Below are 19,972 nucleotides of genomic sequence, written 5' to 3'. Positions count from 1 at the left end.
CCATTAATGCACATGTCCTCAGCTGCACGAGCACTCCTCAATATGGCATCTCTGTCCCTAAGTTCAGAATCCTAGCAATGATAGTACGAGGGGGGGACGCCGGCGGGAGAGGTTTCATAGGAACGCGTTGCACCCTTTCCACCGCAAATAACTTAGACAGGTTATCAGCGCCAATCTTGTCCTGGAGCCATTTTTCAATAAATTTTGTAGGGTCATTTCTTTCAGTCTTCTCAAGGATACCCCCTAGTCTCACATTATTCCTCCGTGAGCGATTCTCCAGCTCATCATTCTTATTAATCAAAGCAGCACATTTTTGCAGACATTGAGTGTGGGACCTCTGCATTTTAGAGAGTTGATCCTCCAGCACACTTACCCTCTCCTCCACCTCACCCACTCTCTTATCCATTTTAGTCATGTCTGCCTTTATTGTATTTACTTCTGCTATAGTCCCATCCACTCTATGAGTGAGAGTTGTTATCGCAGTTTTGCATGATCTGATCGGATCATAAATGTCTCGCAGAGTGGGTTCCCCTGTTATAAGCTCCTCCACAGTTTCTTGCTCCACACCATCATTTTCCTGCCTTCCTTCCTCCCCCTCTGGCCCCCCCTGTACCGGGTCATCCTATGAAACTTCTCCTTGCACTTTCATTTTCTCTCCAGCCTGTTCCTCCTTCTCTTCAGCCAGCTCTTTCCCTGCTCCGTCCACCCAGGCATACTTTTCAAGCTTAGCAGCCACTTCTAGCCTCTTTGCCTATGAGGCATTTGCAGTGTCTGCTCTCTCTACACTGTCGGCGCCATCTTTGTTCCAGGTCACTGCTCCTCTCTCCACACTGTCGGCGCCATGTTGGTTCCGGGTCACTGCTCCTGCCTTGGCATCCTGCTGCCTTTTCTAGACCATATCTGCAGCTCTGCACAGCTTCACAGTCGGGGCCGACCTCCGGTAAGGCTACGTTCACACTAGCGTTCGGCTAGTGTGCGTCGCGCTAGCGTCGGGCGACGCAGCGGCGACGCACGCGTCATGCGCCCCTATGTTTAACATGGGGGACGCATGCGTTTTTGCTTGTTGCGTTTTCCGACACGTGCGTCTTTTTTGACGCTAGCGTCGGACCAAGAAAACGCAACAAGTTGCATTTTTCTTGCGTCCGATTTTCGTCAAAAAATGACGCACGAGTCGAAAAACGCAGCGTTTTTGCGTGTGTTTGCACGCGTTTTTCGGTGCGTTGTGCGTTGCGTCGCCGATGCAGCGGCGCACAACGCTAGTGTGAACGTAGCCTAACCTCCCTCAGCCACACAACGCCGTTATCAGCAGAGGAGCTCCAGAAGCCGACCGCTCACATCAGGTGACACTTTATAGGGGGTCACAGTGTGCAAAATAAATACAAAAAATAAAATGGCAAGAAAAAAATTAAATAAAACAAAAAGACGCTAAGTCCAAATTGCTGTTTCTAGCCCCACCCCCCATTGAAAAGAAAATATGCCCAATATTTAAAAATTATTTCTACGGAAGAGGGAACACCATTTCAAAGATCAAAACCAAAAGAAACTGGAAGTCCGAATTGCTGCTTCTAGCTCCATCCCCCATTGAAAAGAAAATATGTCCAATATTTTAAAATTGTTTCTATAGAAAGGGGAACACAATTTAAAATGTTATTGATTCTTTGTGGGCATTAAAAAAAAAAAGAAAATGTGAAAAATAAGCAAATTGTTTTTGTCTTCATATTTTTGAAAAACTCATGTACAATAAAACCTGAAAATGTGTCTGGAATGGGGTAAAATATCCGGGTCACGAACAAACTGATTAAACAGTAAACGCTGTTAAAAAAAAAAAAACCCGTAAGAAAAAAAACTGTAAAAATATATATACCCGTATTTTCCAGCGTATACGACGACTAGGCGTGTAAGACGACCCCCAACTTTTCCAGTTAAAATATAAAATCTACTCAAAAGTCGGGGGTTGTCTTATATGCCGGGTGCCGTCTTATAGGGTGGGTGCGGAGCAATTTGCGGTCGACGTATATAGTGGGGGGGAGTGGTCCCGATGACGAGGTGAGGGAGCGCCTCACCAGGAAGGTGTAAGTGAAGCAAACTGTCAGCGTCTGGGATGCCAGGGGTATGCGAAAAAGAGAGAGCGGTGCTGTGCCTAGAAAAACCCTCCTCTTCCACTCATCTGGCTCACCCTTGTATCTTATTATCTCCTTCTCTGCCTCTGCTTCACTTACACCTTCCCGGTGAGGCGCCCCCTCACCTCGTCATTGGGACCGCTCCCCCCACAATATGCGGCGACCACAGATTACTCCGCACCTGCCCTATAAGACGACACCTGGCGTATAAGACGACACCCGACTTTTGAGAAGATTTTCAGGGGTTAAAAAGTAGTCTTATACGCCAGAAAATACAGTGTTTTTTACCCCTATTAATCAATAGCGTATGTAAAAATAAGAGACTTTGTCATATATGTCTGATCGGAGAAATCCTCTTCTTTCTACTTCTTATCTGATCTTTCATTCGCAGTATTTCAATTCATGGGTACAGTCTGTCCTTTGAAAATACAGATATATTAAAAAGACATTAATTTTCATGTGTGCTAATGATTTAATGAAATAAAAATAACTACTCTGATGAATATCCATGCTGGATGAGCTGTGAAGGTACACGGCAATCATCACTTCTGTTGCTGGGGAGTGTTTGTCCCACCTGAGAACAGATTGTAGATGTGTTTATTCCATATTCCATGTCTCAGTTGTATGAAGTCCTGCGTGGCTGTACTATGTTGCCTTAGATGCCGCATGTCTTATTCACTGTATTTACAGCACCCATTTGAACACTGTACATTTTTAATAACATACATGTCGAAAAGGAAAAAAAACGTAATGATAGCGTGGTAAATTAAGAGACAGTAAATGCACAACGCACCTATGTTGCAGTCATAATACAGTTTAGGCCATAGGTAAGAAGAGTCATTTGTATTTTTTGAAAACTCCCTTACTCCGACTTCGTTTTCACACACCATAATCAGAAGGTCTATCCTGTACTGAGCACGTAGAGCTGTGGTGTAGATCAATATGTGCCATTAGTTCACATCTGCTATATTGGATTATATCAGTCAAAAAACAGAAGCACATGGAGATTTGGGGCCATGTCACCATCTTCCCACAGCACCTGTGTAAATGTATTCTGACAAAGCATGGCAAAACAGCCCACAAATTAAATGATTTATCCAAAACAAAACACAAGAAAAAGACTAGCAAAACAACCACCAAATAATAAAATAGATAAATAACTTTTATTAAATAATTAAACACAATCAGACTAAACATAATACAGGTACAAATAAGGAAGAAGGGGGAGACCTAAAGCCCTAAACTAAATGATTTATTAGTGTGTTAAAAGACTGAATAAGAGAAGGTTAAGGGTTATTTTTTTACAGAAAGGAGAAGAAAAGTTATAATGCAGAGTACAATCATTATTTGTGATCATCCCCTAATCACTTTATAGAGTTTATATACAGTCTGAAAGTTTCCATAATTTTTTTCTGTTAGAAGAGTCCATCAGTGACCAGATCTGTGAATAGAGCACTCCTGTAGAGTTGGTGCACAAGTAGGGTCCTACCCCTTCAAATCCTTTTGGCACTCAGTTGTTGCAATGTAGAATTGTTTCTTTTATTTTTACACCATCCACATTTAATATTACATTTTGGTCGATCTGCCAGATATACTGTCTATTCTCCCCCAAAAATTGAAGAAATCAATGAAAATGATTCATATCACATACTATAAACTGCATCCATAACACAACCACATGTACCATGTAAGCAGCTATGATAGGGTTAATATAGAGTTGCAAGGTATAAATATGATATACAGTTTAGCATGTCTATTAGATCTGCTTACATGGTACTTGTTGCGGGATTATGGATGCAGTCTACATTTTGTGATATCAATCAAAAGATTCTTATTTATTTCTTCAATTTAAAATGACGAATACACGGTATATCTGATGAAGGTCAGACAACATGACCTAATATATTAAACGTGGATTGCATAAAAGAATTTTCACTACTTCACAAGAACGTAGCGCTTGGTTGTTGGCGCTTAGTTGTTGGCACTCAATTGCATTTAATTGTTTTTGCAGTCCGTGACCTGTAAACAGAGAAGTTATCTACACTATGCCCCCAATTATGATGCTTCTCTTCCCTCCATTAGTACTTATAACCTGCTTAGATTGCATCATTATGGGGGAATGTAGCACATCCCAAGCCAGCCTGTACTTCCAGATATAAAGGAAAATACAATTTGGAAAAAAAACATAGCTCAATTTTTGTTTATAGCCATTGTAAAAGATTAGAAAAAGGGTTTACTTTCCCCCTTTAGAAATAGCATCACATCAAGGCTGAACTGCAATACCAGACACAGCCCATGAACTAGAGTGGCACTATCTCCAGGGATAAAATATTCCTGACAAAAGTTACTTTATTCCTATAATGGTCATTGTGTGTCTTTCTGTGATCCTTAGGATGTAACCAGTGTGCTCCCAGAATGGGAAGATGGACACTTTTACCTTGCCAAGTATTATGACAAACTGATGCCTATGGTGACCGAAAACAAGATGGAAAAGCAGGGCGACCTGATACGTTACATAGTGTATCACTTTGGGAGGTGACTACTTGAACTATTGCTTAAGAAACCTACAAAGCGTTGTCTTCTAGATAGTAGTACTTAGTGCAGTTATTTGTCACTATGTAGTAGTAATTATTAATTCTGCCTTCCCATATTAAGATTGAATTAAAAGTGAACCATGTCAGTTTTGAAATGTTTTGATTAAAAGTTGTATGCTTCACTTTTCTATTAGATCGTTGCAGTATGGAAACCAGTTTATCTATCAGTCTATGCCTCGCATGTTGTCTTTGTGGCTAGACTTTGGAGCTAAAGCCTATGAATGGGATAAAGGTATGAATGCTAGATCATTACCATGTAAATATTATAAGGTGGCAGAATAATTCTAATTATCTTTATGCCATGTGGCATATTTCAGCTGGCCGGGCAGATCGTCAGCAATTGAAAAGTGATTTAATGAAAATTCACAAGGCCATTACTGAGCATAAGAATCATCTGGCGCCATATCAGTTCCTCACAGCCTTCTCACAGCTGATCTCCCGCATCTGTCACTCTCATGATGAGGTGTTTGCGGTACTGATGGAAATTGTAGCAAAGGTCTTTGTGGCATATCCTCAGCAGGCAATGTGGATGATGACTGCTGTGTCTAAGGTAATGTTACTCTCACCACACATGTGTGGCTGTGACCGTAAACCATTGTAGGGTCTGATACTGTGAGGTCTACATTACATGGGAATCCCTGTTGTAATTGTCCAGAAACTCCTCACTCTCTGAAAAATCACCACAATTATAACAAACTAGATGGAGGCCCCATGCTATTGCATCGGGAGGGCGGTAATGTCACGATGGGGGCAGACTTTGCAGCATTGAGAATCTCTCTCTCCCCCCCCCCCCCCCCCATGTACTCACCCTCCTATCCACTCTCTCTTTCCCCATGTGCTGACTTCTCCTGTCTGTGCTCTCTTCTTTGACCTGTCTACCCCATGTGCTATCCCCCGTGTGCTGTCTCTCTCCTTCCTGTGCTGTGTTCTCCCCTCAAAGACAATACTGACATTACAGCACGAGATCAGAGGATACATTTTGTGAGTTAAAATATTGTTTAAAGGGAACCTGTCACCCCCAAAATGGAAGTTGAGCTAAGCCTACCGGCATCAGGGGCTTATCTACAACATTCTGTAATGCTGTAGATAAGCCCCCGATGTATCCTGAAAGATGAAAAAAATAAAGGTTATATTATTCTCACCCGGGGCGGTCCCGATGCGGTCCGGTCCGATGGGCGTCGTGGTTCGGTCCGGCGCCTCCCATCTTCATAGGATGACGTCGTTTTCTTGTCTTCACGCCGCAGCTCCGGCGCAGGTGTACTTTGTTCTGCCCTGTTGAGGGCAGAGCAAAGTACTGCAGTGCGCAGGTGCTGGGCCTCTCTGACCTTTTCGGCACCTGCACACTGCAGTACTTTGCTCTACCCTCAACAGGGCAGACAAAGTACGCCTGCGCTGGAGCTGCGGCGTGAAGACAAAAAAAGGACGTCATCGTATGAAGATGGGAGGCCCTGGACCTCGACGCCCACCACAGCGGGACCGCCCCTGGGTGAGTATGATCTAACCTCTTTTTCTCATCTTTCAGGATACATCGGGGGCTTATCTACAGCATTACAGAATGCTGTAGAAAAGCCCCTGATGTCGGTGGGCTTAGCTCAACTTCCATTTTGGGGATAACAGGTTCCCTTTAAAAACAGTCAATGAAATGTTTAACCTCACAAAAGAAATCCTCTGCGATCTCCTGCTGTAATGTCCGTAATGTCTTTTGCTTCCTCCCCTGCCCAGGAGATGTGGTATGCTCCGTACACGGTCAGACACAGACAATTTTTAAAATGAACTTTCGTTCGTAGGAAAACCATCTGCTGCCAGAATCAGCCGAATAATTCACTGCGCCTGCGTGGAATTCATGCATTCGCAGTAAATCAGACCGCCGCCATCTTTGTGCAGACTGATCGTGGCGGTCACATTAAAACTGAGCATGCATTCCTCCTGTACAAAGATGGCGGCGGTCAGTGAATCATTCGGCTGATCCTGGCGGCAGCGTGTTCGTGACGGTGTTCCGCTAATGGTACCACGCAAGAGGGTACATACGGCGTATACAGTGTGTGTGTGGTGTGTACAGCGTATACAGTGTGTGTGTGTGCTGCATACAGCGTATACAGTGTGTGTGTGTGTGTGGTGTACAGCATATACAGGGTGTGTGTGTGTGGTGCATACAGCGTATACAGTGTGCTGCGTACGGCGTATACAGTGTGTGTGTGTGGTGTGTATGGCGTATATAGTGTGTGTGATGCGACGGTGTTCTGCTGGTGGTACCGCGCAAGAGGCTGCGTACCGCGTATACAGTGTGTGTGATGCTTACGGCGTTTACAGTGTGTGTTTGTGTGTGTGGTGCGTACGGCGTATACAGTGTGTGTGGTGCGACTGTGTTCCGCTGGTGGTACTGCGCAAGAGGCTGGTACCACAAGCAGTTTCCAGACTGAGACATCCATCACTTGGGTGTCCCAATATGGTGGTCGGTGAACTTCAGCCGCTTGGAATTCTGGGATCCGGACACATCTGGACGGAACAGGATGTGAAGACATTACAAGATAAGTATATATTAAGATGCCAAAGCTTTTAGCCCAATCAGAGTGCACAGAGCATAGCCGCTGTGTGTCTCTGTATATTGCATGTACAGATCTGCTCTGCAGGAGACATACAGAGACCTACTGAGAGCAGAGCGTCACTGCTTTTTAGTTTAAGCTTTGCTGCTTTTATATCTGGGGGAGAGGGGCAGGTTCTGAATACACGGTCCAACTTCCTTAGGGCTTATTAACATGTCAGGATTTTTATGCCAAAATCAGTAGTGTAAGGGTACCGTCACACTATACGATTTACCTACGATCACGACCAGCGATATGACCTGGCCGTGATCGTAGGTAAATCGTAGTGTGGTCGCTGGGGAGCTGTCACACAGACCGCTCTCCAGCGACCAAGATGGAGTTACATGGGTAACCAGGGTAAACATTGGGTAACTAAGCGCAGGACCGCGCTTAGTTACCCGATGTTTACCCTGGTTACAAGCGTTAAACTAAAAAAAAAAAAACAGCACATACTTACATTCTGGTGTCCGTCAGGTCCCTTGCAGTCTCTGCTTCCCGCACTGTGACTGCCGGCCGTAAAGTGAAAGTGAAAGCACAGCCGCTGTGCTCTGCTTTCACTTTACGGCCGGCAGTCACAGTGCTGGAAGCAGACGGCAAGGGACCTGACGGACACCAGAATGTAAGTATGTGCTGTTTTTTTTTTTTTAGTTTAACGCTTGTAACCAGGGTAAACATCGGGTAACTAAGCGCGGTCCTGCGCTTAGTTACCCGATGTTTACCCTGGTTACAAGCGAACGCATCGCTGGATCGCATCGCTAGATCGGTGTCACACACACCGATCTAGCGATGACAGCGGGAGATCCAGCGATGAAAGAAAGTTCTAAACGATCTGCTACGACGTACGATTCTCAGTAGGATCCCTGATCGCTGCTGCGTGTCAGACACAGCGATATCGTAACGATATCGCTGGAACGTCACGAATCGTACCGTCGTAGCGATCGAAATGTTATAGTGTGACGGTACCCTAACTCGCAGATACAACTATATTTGACACCTGTTCTGTGTTTTGGAGACACTCCTGATTTTGACATACAAATACAGATGTGTGCATAAAGCCTAAGTCTCAGAAAAGACCTAGAGTTTTGGTGGCATATTACTGTAGGTAGGGAGAATATGGGGAGGTCGCACTGGGCACTCGTTGTGCACCCAGCTTTGGACAGGGAGCGCCGTGCTCCTGAGTGTGGTGGGAAAACATCTTATAGGATAATGCCCGTCATCTTCTGAGGCTGAGCTATTAGAGCTGATATCTCTAGAGGGGAAAACTGATGAAAGCATCATACCCCTGACATTGAGTACTGTTTTTACCTAAGCACAGAGGCAATGGATTCTGATAGTGTGTACCTAATTGTATGGGAATGCTTGATTGTCTGATGGAGTCTTATTGTTTCCACACAGTCTTCTTATCCTATGCGGGTAAACAGATGCAAGGAAATACTGGATAAAGCAATTCAAATGAAGCCTGCTCTTGGGAAATTTATAGGAGATGCAACCCAACTCACGGACAAGCTTCTTGAGCTGTGCAATAAGCCTGTAAGTACTATGCTTAGCGTGCTTTCACACTGTGTTCTGACACCCGTTCGTTGGTCCCGTCGGGGCTTGTGTCCAAACCCACGCCTCTGCAAAACGTTATTTGGGCGTATGCGCTGATGGTGCCGTAGATTATAATGGTGTCGGCAGAGTGCATTATTTTCAGGCGATGTACGCCTACTGCAGTCGGACACTCAGATGTAGTAAACTGATTGCGTGTTCGCCTCCAGTATGCATATACACCCACAAATGATGCACAACAGAGCACACGATCGCTCTGTCTGCACCATTATAGTCTATGGTCCCATTGTTGCATTCCCTCGAGTACCGTTTTGAAGGGGGTTTGGACCTTACCCCCCTACTGGACCTGCGAAATACCCTTGAAGATTTTTCTGTTTACCAATTCTGTGGTTTTTTGAAATGTAAATTCAGCTTAATCTCCTGCAACTTCCTCCTCTGGGCCCTCCCATCCAACACATCAGCACTCTTCCAGTACACCCTCCTGCTTTTTTTTTTTAATCCTCCTCTCCTCTTGTCTAGCCTCTGCCAATTCCTTTTTCAATCACCTAATTTCTTCCCTTGTAGATTGTAAACTCTAGCGGGCGATGTCTTTTCTCCCTTGCCACCAGTCTGCCTCTCCATTTTAAAGATACAATAATATCAATATTAAAGTGCATGAAAATCCCTTGAAACTCTAAAATTAAAAGCGCCTGCAGAATATACAATAGCACATAGTACATAGTTACATAGTTATTAAGGTTGAAGGAAGACTATAAGTCCATCTAGTTCAACCCATAGCCTAACCTAACATGCCCTAACATGTTGATCCAGAGGAAGGCGAAAAAAACCCATGTGGCAAAGAGTAAGCTCCACATTGGGGAAAAAAATTCCTTCCCGACTCCACATACGGCAATCAGACTAGTTCCCTGTATCAACGCCCTATCAAGGAATCTAGTGTATATACCCTGTAACATTATACTTTTCCTGAAAGGTATCTAGTCCCCTCTTAAATTTAGGTAATGAATCACTCATTACAACATCATACGGCAGAGAGTTCCATAGTCTCACTGCTCTTACAGTAAAGAATCCACATCTGTTATTATGCTTAAACCTTTTTTCCTCCAAACGCAGAGGATGCCCCCTTGTTCCGGTTTCAGGTCTATGATTAAAAAGATCATCAGAAAGGTCTTTGTACTGTCCCCTCATATATTTATACATTAAAATAAGATCACCCCTTAGTCTTCGTTTTTCCAAACTAAATAGCCCCAAGTGTAATAACCTATCTTGGTATTGCAGACCCCCCAGTCCTCTAATAACCTTGGTCGCTCTTCTCTGCACCCGCTCTGGTTCAGCAATGTCTTTCTTATACACCGGAGACCAGAACTGTGCACAGTATTCTAAGTGTGGTCGAACTAGTGACTTGTATAGAGGTAAAATTATGTTCTCCTCATGAGCATCTATGCCTCTTTTAATGCATCCCATTATTTTATTTGCCTTTGTAGCAGCTGCCTGACACTGGCCAATGAATATGAATTTGTCATACACCCAGGTCTTTTTCATTGACGGATTTGCCCACAGTTTTAGAATTAAGCACATAATTATACATCTTATTACTTCTACCCAAGTGCATGACCTTACATTTATCCCCATTAAAGCTCATTTGCCATTTATCAGCCCAAGCTTCTAGTTTACATAAATCATCCTGTAATATAAAATTGTCCTCCTCTGTATTGATTACCCTGCAGAGTTTAGTGTCATCTGCAAATATTGAAATTCTACTCTGAATGCCCCCTACAAGGTCATTAATAAATATGTCAAAAAGAAGAGGGCCCAATACTGACCCATGTGGTACCCCACTGCTAACCGCGACCCAGTCTGAGTGTGCTCCATTAATAACCACCCTTTGTTTCCTATCCCTGAGCCAGCTCTCAACCCACTTGCACATATTTTCCCCTATCTCCATTATTCTCATTTTATATATCAACCTTTTGTGTGGCACCGTATCAAAAGCTTTTGAAAAGTCCATATACACTACATCTACTGGGTTCCCTTGGTCCAATCCGGAACTTACCTCTTCATAGAAACTGATCAAATTAGTCTGACAGGAACGGTCCCTAGTAAACCCGTGCTGATACTGGGTCATGAGATTATTCCTCTTCAGTACGTCATCAATCACTATGCTGTGTCTATCTTTTCTGTTTTTATTTTTGCAATCATGGCAGTGTATGTACAACTGTTGTATGTCAGCACGTGAGTACATTGTATATATGCTGTAAGTGTATCCACGTGTACATTTTTACATTCCTTAGGTTGATGGAAACACTGGCACTCTAAGTATGAGTGTCCACTTCAGACTGCTGAAGAAACTGGTGGAGGAGCCAACATTCAGTGAAATACTAATACCCTTACAGTCAGTAATGATCCCCACGCTGCCTGCTACAGCTGGAAAGCGAGACCATGCCGATCATGACCCCTTTCCTGGACATTGGGCTTATATTGCTGGCTTTGATGACGTTGTAAGTTTTTTTTTTTTTGTTTGTTTGTTTGTTTTGTTGTTTGTTTTTTTTTTCGCTTTTTTTTTCATTTGATTTATTATTATTATTTTTTTTTTACAAAATTAAAAAAAAAAGTGCATATGCCCAAACAAAAAAAAATAATATACTCACCCCAAAACAGTGTTCAGGTAGGACGCTGAGTGTCTTATGATATGTCTTCCATAGTGACCTTAGATCACATGATATGACAGCGGTTGTCATCATTAGTCAGGCAACAATTTAGACGCCACCTTAATATATTAGGGAGTTGTATTATGAGCATTGTATGCAGAGCTCAGCTTTATATGCTCTGTATTTATGACCAGCCCAAAGTGCTGAAGATCAGGTAGAGGAATGAAGAAAGACTGGAAAAACAGTAGGGCTTTACCCTGGTTAAACAGGATATAAAGATAAATGGTATTAGTCACCTGTCGAACTTGTGTAGCCACTGCACCAATTGCTTAAATATGGCTGCTGCAGATCCTGAAGAAGATCCAGGATGAAGAATTTGAGGAGAAATGGAGTTTACTGCGCTGTTGGGATCGGCGGTGGATGGTGCCTGGACACCAGGGAAAATGGTAGTACGGTTTATCGTTAACGCATTTCAAAGTTAACAAACTTCTTCCTCCAGACAATCCCTGCAGCGCAGAAAACTTTAATTCTCCTCAATTTCTTCATCAAAGATCAGGTGGAAATAAATTTATTTTCACTGAACAGGCCTACTCCTCTGTCCTTAAAGGGGTTGTCCACCTCTATGGCCATTTTATTTAAAAAAAAAAAAAAAAAAAAACCTTAATGCATGTATTTAGGGCTAAAAGTCATCTTTGCAGTTTGGTTTCCTTAAAAATGTTGCTCTGTCTTGCTTTTACATATTTGCATGCCCCCTCCATTTTGATGTGGTCTGTGGCTATAAAACAGATGAGAACTTAAACTAAAGTAACAGATAAGAGTTAGAAACTCTCCCCTTGGACCATCAGAATGAGCTCACTGACAGATTCTCATTAATCCCATGCTGCAGCCACCAAGAGACAGTGCAACACAGAGACTTTAATGAAACTCAATTACAAAAATTGTTAACCCCAAAAACATGCATTTAAGTAAGAAAAATCTCCAAAGATGGACAACCCCTTTAATAAGGCAGCAGAGCTTTCTTTCTCGCCTCATTGGGGGACACAGGTAACCATGGCTGTATGCTGTCACTTGGAGGCTGACACTATGCAAATAAAGAAGAAGTAACTCCTCCCCGGCAGTATACACCCTCCGACAGGCACCAGGCAACTCCGTTTTTGCTTAGTGTCTGTAGGAGGCGGACCTGGATCTAACCCCAGATCCGCATTTCTTTTACAGGGATTTGTTTTGTTTATTAACCTTTTCCCTTTCTTTTTCAGACACTTTCTTCAGGGTAACAGGGTGCAGTTTTCTCACCCTGTTTTCCCCACTTTGAGCGACCGAGAGAGCAGTGTGGTATCACCCACATCGCACCCTCTCGGACCCGCTGGGCAGGACTTGTCCCCTGTCACCCTTTGGGTGTTCAGGGTGACCTTCTTCCTCGGTGGCTGGTCCTGCCCGTTTCCCCTCCTTATCCCTCTCCTCGGAGTGGGCTGAGAGGAAGACGGCGGTCACTTCCAGTGACCCTCTCCCCCTGGTTTAACGGTCGACGCCGTCTTCTGCGCCGGAGAGTTCGTGGCGCGGGAAGGAGGACTTCTTCCAGGACCCTCTAGTCTACAAGGGATCCTGATGGTTCCTCATCTCCAGGTAGGGGATCTTCAATCAGCAAAGTCCCCCCCCCCTTCCCCCACCCTCCTTCCTTCCCCCACCCTGCCCGGCAGCGATTTCCATATATCCTACCAGGCTTCCCTTTTGATAGGGGAGAGGGTCACATTTTCAGGCGCTGGGACACGCTAAACCGCGGGGAAAGGGCTTCACATAACGCCGGCATTCTTTCCCTCCTTTTTATTTAAACTTGCAGGTGCGCACCCGCCATTCTTTTCTGTCTCTCCCGACTTTTCTCCTTGTTTTGGCACTTGTGGAGGCCGGCAGTATTGCGGCCAGGAGTTCCCGACTTTTTCTTCACTTTCTTTTTGGCGCTTGAGCGCCCTCTGGTGGCGGCTGGCAGTATTGTGGCCGGGAATCTTTCAGCACTGCTGGGGGCGTTTCTTCTGCTTCCCCCTTCAGTGCTTGTGTCCGCCCACAGGGTCGCACTGTCTCTCTTTCTATCAGTTCCTGCTCCCTGTCAGCGTCTGCACACCGCGTGGAACAGAAGATTTTTCGGGGGAACACAGGCACCTGCGGCTACCGCTGTCGCTGTTTTTCAGCAGGCTCAGCGCTACTGCTCTCTCGGACTCAACTCCTCCCGGCAGTACGTCTCCACTCCAGGACAAGGTAATATCCACCTATGTCCGACCCCACCCCGGCCTTTGCCACTACGGCCATCCATTACGCCTGCGCTCACTGTAAGAAAAAGTGGGCCTCGGGTCAGCCTTCACCCTTCTGCCCGTCCTACGTTCCTCCCACCATGTCCGTCCCTCAGGAAGCTCCTAGGTCCCGGGATGAGTGCACCCCCGCTCCCCTGGAGTGGGCTCTTGCTATGTCTCAATCAGTGTCTGACCTGACTAAGGTGTCTCAGTCCCTGGTCCAGGCACTTGAACGTATCCCGCTTCTCTCTAATGCCACCAGTGCCACGAACGCCTCACACGGCGATTCGCTCGCACCTGTCCTAGACCCTCACAGAGGCAGACCGGACAAAATAGACAGAAAACGGACCTTATGTAGATCCTCTTCCAGTTCCCTGGATGGGATTCCCCTTTCTGCCCGTTCCCCCTCCTCGCAGGCGGACGTCGGGTCTGATCTATCCTCTCAGTCGGAATCTGACTCTGATGCAGATCAGACTTCCGGAACACAGGAGATGGTTGATAGCCTTATTTCGGCTATCATTCAGACGCTTGATCTTACGGAGGATAAAGCGAGCTCTCAGGACGTCTCTGTTGCGTTTAAACGGATTAAACGTCCTTCTAGGTTTTTTCCTAATCACAGGGAGTTTGACAACACTACCTCTACACACTGGGAAAATCCTGGCAAGCGTTTCCCTGGCAGGAAACGGCTTGACGTGTTATACCCTTTTCACTCTGACCTTGTTTCCAAATGGTCCGAGTCTCCTAAGGTCGACCCGCCCGTCTCCAGGCTATCCTCGCAGACGGTTCTGTCTATCCCGGACGCGGCTTCCCTTAAAGGGAACCTGTCACCCCAAAAATCCGGGGTGAGGTAATCCCACCGGCATCAGGGGCTTATCTACAGCATTCTGTAATGCTGCAGATAAGCCCCCGATGTAACCTGAAAAGGGAGAAAAAGACGTTAGATTATACTCACCCAGGGGCGGTCCCGCTGCTGGTCCGGTCGGATGGGCGTCTCCGGTCCGCTGCGGCGCCTCCTATGTTCTTTCCATGACGTCCTCTTCTGATCTTCAGCCACGGCTCCGGCGCAGGCGTACTTTGCTCTGCCCTCTTGAGGGCAGAGGATAGTACTGCAGTGTGCAGGTGCCGGAAAGGTCAGAGGCCCGGCGCCTGCGCACTGCAGTACTTTGTCTGCCCTCAACAGGGCAGAGCAAAGTACGCCTGCGCCGGAGCCGTGGCTGAAGATCAGAAGAGGACGTCATGGAAAGAAGATGGGAGGCGCCGCAGCGGACCGGAGACGCCCATCCGACCTGACCAACAGCGGGACCGCCCCTGGGTAAGTTTAATCTAACGTCTTTTTCTCCCTTTTCAGGTTACATCGGGGGCTTATCTACAGCATTACAGAATGCTGTAGATAAGCCCCTGATGCCGGTGGGCTTACCTCACCCCGGATTTCGGGGTGACAGGTTCCCTTTAAGGACCCCACGGACAGGCAAATCGAGGCATTAGCAAAATCGGAGCCTCCCTCTGCCCTAGTTTCGCCTCGTCCTGGGTAGCCAAGGCTGTGTCAGCCTGGGCCAAAACCCTGCGCAGGGGCATTTTGGCCTCTGCTCCTGCTGAGGAACTGTCTGAATTGGCGGATCAGATTTCTCTTGCGGGAAAATACCTCATGAATGCCTCCCTTGATGCAGCGGCCTGCTCCACCAGGGCTAACAGCAACATTGTGGCCATTCGCCGGATTCTCTGGCTAAAAGCGTGGAACGCTGACCCCGCTTCTAAAAATTCCCTCACTGGTCTGCCCTTCCAGGGTTCTAGACTCTTCGGCACGCAGCTGGATCAAATGATCTCGGACGCTACGGGTGGTAAGAGTACCTCCTTACCCCAATCCAAGCCGAAACGTCCCTTCAACCGGAGGGGCCCCCAGTCCTTTCGGTCCTTCGCCCCCTCAGGAAACCCCAACCAGGACCGTTCTTCCTCGCAAGGAGACCGAAGAAAACCTTCTTTCAGGCCTCCACCGCGCTGGAGGGCTAAGAGCCATCCCGCAAGACCATCTGGATCTCGGGGCCACAGGTTCTCTAATAAATGACGGGTCGCCCCCACCTGGAAATCCCTCCAGGGTGGGAGGCCGACTTCTCCTGTTCTCTGAGGTGTGGCTTTCGGTAGTCGACGACGCCTGGGTCAGGGAGATCGTCACTTCGGGCTACAAGATAGAATTTTCTTCCCCCCAGGAAGACGTTTCCTGCTCTCGTCCTCCCAAACAGCCCTCCCACCTCTCAAGACTTCTCCAGGCCGTCGATTCGCTCCTCGCTTCAGGAGTCGTAGTTCTGGTGCCTCATCGCGAGTGGTTTTTGGGTTTTTACTCAAACCTGTTCGTGGTTCCAAAAAAGGACGGTTCTCTGTCCAATTTTGGATCTCAAGCGGCTGAACCGCCATCTTCGGATTCGGCGTTTCAGGATGGAATCTCTACGTTCGGTGATCGCGTCCATGGAACCGGGAGAGTTTCTGTGTTCCGTGGATATCCGAGATGCGTACCTTCTCGTCCCTCTTTGCGTACGACATCAGAGATTCCTCCGATTCGCGATCCAAGGTCATCACTATCAGTTCACGGCCCTCCCTTTCGGTCTGGCGTCTGCGCCCAGGGTCTTTACGAAGGTCATGGCAGCGGTCATGGCCATCCTACGTTCAAAGGGGATTCTGGTAATCCCATACCTCGACGACCTCTTGATCAAGGGTCCTTCCCGTCGGGATTGCAGCCAGAGCCTCCAGCTTACTCTGGACATGGTTCTTCGCCTCGGCTGGATAATCAATTACCAGAAGTCTTCCCTGATTCCAACTCAGCGGCTGGAGTTCCTGGGCATGGAATTCGACACCTCTCTGGCTCAGGTCTTTCTTCCCAAAGAGAAGTTCCTTTCTCTTCGTCGGGGGGTCAGGGCACTAAAGAGCCCAAATCCTCCAGTCTCCCCGCCTTGCCATGAGGGTTCTGGGAAAGATGGTCGCCTCCATGGAAGCGGTCCCCTATGCCCAGTTCCACTCTCTTCCCCTCCAGCTGGCCCTTCTGTCGGCCTGGGACAGGAATCCACTTTCCCTGGATTGCCCGTTTTGCCTCTCCCCCAGAGTGAAACAGTCTCTCTCTTGGTGGACGCTGTCCACCTCCATGCTGCGCGGGAGGTCAATCCTCCCTCCCCGCTGGCAGGTGATCACCACCGACGCCAGTCTCCAAGGTTGGGGAGCAGTTTTTCTCCACCTCACGGCCCAGGGCCGCTGGACTGCTCAGGAGGCGCGCCTCCCTATCAACCTCTTGGAAATCAGAGCCATCTTCCTAGCGCTCATCCGCTGGGAGTCTCTTCTTTCAGGGAAACCTGTCCGCATTCAGTCGGACAACGCCACGGCCGTGGCTTACATAAAGCATCAGGGAGGGACTCACAGCACACAAGTCATGGCGGAAGTGGCCAAAATTCTGCGTTGGGCGGAGGATCACGTTCCCTCTCTGTCAGCCGTCCACATCCCAGGGGTGGACAATTGGGAAGCCGACTTTCTCAGTTGCCAGGGCATCGTGGCGGGCGAGTGGTCTCTTCTCTCCTCAATCTTCAGCCAGATTTGTCAGCGGTGGGGCGTCCCAGACGTCGACTTGATGGCCTCCCGGGCAAACCACAAGGTTCCCCAGTACGTCTCCAGATCTCGGGATCCGATGGCCGTCGGATGCGACGCACTCGTGATCCCGTGGACTCAGTTCCAGATGCCCTATCTGTTCCCACCCCTCCCCTTGATCCCAAGGGTCGTAAAAAAGATCAAGACAGAAGGGGTCCCCGTACTCTTAGTAGCTCCAGATTGGCCTCGCAGGGCCTGGTATGCGGAACTGGTGAACATGCTATCGGGCGTTCCGTGGAGGCTTCCGGATCGTCCGGACCTTCTTTCGCAGGGGCCCCTCTTCCACCCGAATTCTCGGTCTCTGAATTTAACGGTATGGCCGTTGAGGCCACGGTCCTGAAGGACGCAGGTTTTTCTCATAGCGTCATCCAGACTATGATAAGGGTGAGAAAACCGGTTTCTTCGCGTATTTATCACAGGTGTTGGAAGGCCTTTTTCTGGTGGTGTCAGGACAACAATCTGTTTGCGCTAATGCCAAGCGCTTCCACGGTGAGACCCGTGGAAGCGCTTGGCATTAGCGCGAAACGATCGTCGTCGTCTTGCCTGTCGCACTCCTACTTTCACTCCCTCCCTTGAACCGTGAAGATGATTTGCTGCATGTTCTAATAAAGGACGTTTGAATTGCCACTGATTGGTGAGTGCTATTGCGTTTTTTCTATTTTTTTATTTACATGGACACTTTGTTTCACGCAAGCACCGCCTTTCACCTGATCGGACTACCTTTTGTTGGGAAACTCTCCACATTGAGTTTATAATCTCTGCAAAGTCGAGCTGTGCCGCTCACTTTTTTTCTTTTTCTGGTCACAACAATCTGTTTGCTATGACCTTTTCCCTTCCATCTCTTCTCAGTTTCCTTCAAGTGGGTCTAGATTCGGGTCTTTCCCTTAGCACCTTGAAGGGTCAGATTTCCGCTCTGTCTATTCTTTTTCAAAGAGACCTGGCCTCCCTGCCTCAGGTGAGAACCTTCATCCAGGGGGTTGCTCATATAGCTCCCCCTTATCGTCCTCCTGTCGAGCCTTGGGACCTCAATCTCGTTTTGGACGCCCTCCAGCGTGCGCCTTTTGAACCGATTCAGGACATTTCCTTCTCGCTTCTATCCTGGAAGGTGGCCTTTTTGGTCGCCATCACCTCCATTAGAAGAGTGTCGTAGCTGGCGGCATTATCCTGTCGTTCTCCCTTCCTAGTCCTTCATCAGGACAAAGTGGTTCTTCGTCCGGTTCCTTCCTTTCTACCAAAGGTGGTTTCGGCTTTTCACATCAATGAGGACATTGTCCTCCCTTCCTTGTGCCCTTTCCCGATTCATCCCTTGGAGAAATCTCTTCACAAGTTGGATGTGGTCAGGGCTATCTGAATTTATCTCTCCAGAACTGCCTCTTTTCGTCAGGCCGATTCTCTGTTCATCGTCTCGGAAGGGCGGCGAAAGGGGCTCCCCGCCTCCAAGTCCACAATTGCTCGTTGGATCCGTTCGGCGGCTCTGGAGGCATACCGTGTTCAAGACAAACGGCCTCCATCGGGGGTGAAGGCTCACTCTACCCGGGCTGTGGGAGCTTCCTGGGCAGTTCGTCACAAAGCTTCGGCCTCACAGATTTGCAAGGCCGCAACGTGGTCATCCATTCACACCTTTGTAAAATTCTACAAGGTGCATACTCAGGCTTCTGCAGACGCGAGCCTGGGTAAGAGGATACTGCAGGTGGCGGCCGACCTAACTCCTCTTTTTCTGCAGAATATCCCGCCCTAGGGACTGCATTTGGACGTCCCATGGTTACCTGTGTCCCCCAATGAGGCGAGAAAGAAAGAGGGATTTTTGGTTCTTACCGTAAAATCTCTTTCTTGGAGCCTTCATTGGGGGACACAGCACCCTCCCTTGAAGTTGTACCGTGTTGGCTAACATGCCGTTGTTGTGGGTTGGTACAAAGGTTGAGTTTTATATTACCTGTTCCTACTACTGCTTTTGCACCAACTGAGTTGCCTGGTGCCTTCTTTATTTGCATAATGTCAGCCTCCTAGTGACAGCAGCATACACCCATGGTTACCTGTGTCCCCCAATGAAGGCTCCAAGAAAGAGATTTTACGGTAAGAACCAAAAATCCCTCTTTTATTACCACACTGACTTATACCAACAGCTAAGTGTTACTAGGTATGGGGACCAGAACAAGACTTGGTGCATAACTATATAGAGTGATTCTTAACATGATAAAGGTATGATCGCTGGAATTCCTAGAGGGGTCCCAAAGCCCTCTGTCTGGTAGTACGCACGTGTCCCCTGCAATCACACAGAAGACTTTAGAACACCTATTCTCCTTTTGCTGGGGCCACAGTGATTGGTCCCCAGCAATGATACATTTGTCATCTGTGTGATAGCTGTTTTTGGGACAACCCCGTAAAGCCCAATATAGGATTATCAGTAGAGCTATGGCTGGACGTAGATGATGCTGCTTGCCAATGTGGGGGAATGACTGAGCATATGGTGATGATTGCTGGTTTGAAATCTATTGACAACCACAAATATTCTCTGAATGGTTGTCTATTACAGTTGAAGTGTCACATCTCGTAAACCTTTCCCCTCTCTGCTCTCCT

General features: G+C 47.2%; 1 protein-coding gene across 2 annotated transcripts in view; it reads left to right on the top strand.

Annotated features, from left to right (window-relative positions):
- Positions 1-19,972, top strand: part of ATR (ATR serine/threonine kinase) — a 251,380-nt gene that overhangs the window by 171,003 nt on the left and 60,405 nt on the right. For both annotated transcript variants that reach the window (XM_069727562.1, XM_069727561.1), the window contains exons 36-40: positions 4,513-4,655; positions 4,849-4,946; positions 5,032-5,264; positions 8,692-8,826; positions 11,133-11,339. In XM_069727562.1, the coding sequence (XP_069583663.1) occupies positions 4,513-4,655; positions 4,849-4,946; positions 5,032-5,264; positions 8,692-8,826; positions 11,133-11,339 (816 nt within the window). The remainder of the gene's footprint in view (positions 1-4,512; positions 4,656-4,848; positions 4,947-5,031; positions 5,265-8,691; positions 8,827-11,132; positions 11,340-19,972) is intronic.

This window comes from Ranitomeya imitator, chromosome 5, assembly GCF_032444005.1.
Source record: "Ranitomeya imitator isolate aRanImi1 chromosome 5, aRanImi1.pri, whole genome shotgun sequence".
Taxonomy (NCBI): domain Eukaryota; kingdom Metazoa; phylum Chordata; class Amphibia; order Anura; family Dendrobatidae; genus Ranitomeya; species Ranitomeya imitator.
Note: the sequence above shows the minus strand (reverse complement) of the source record. Positions and strands in the feature narration are given on the sequence as shown.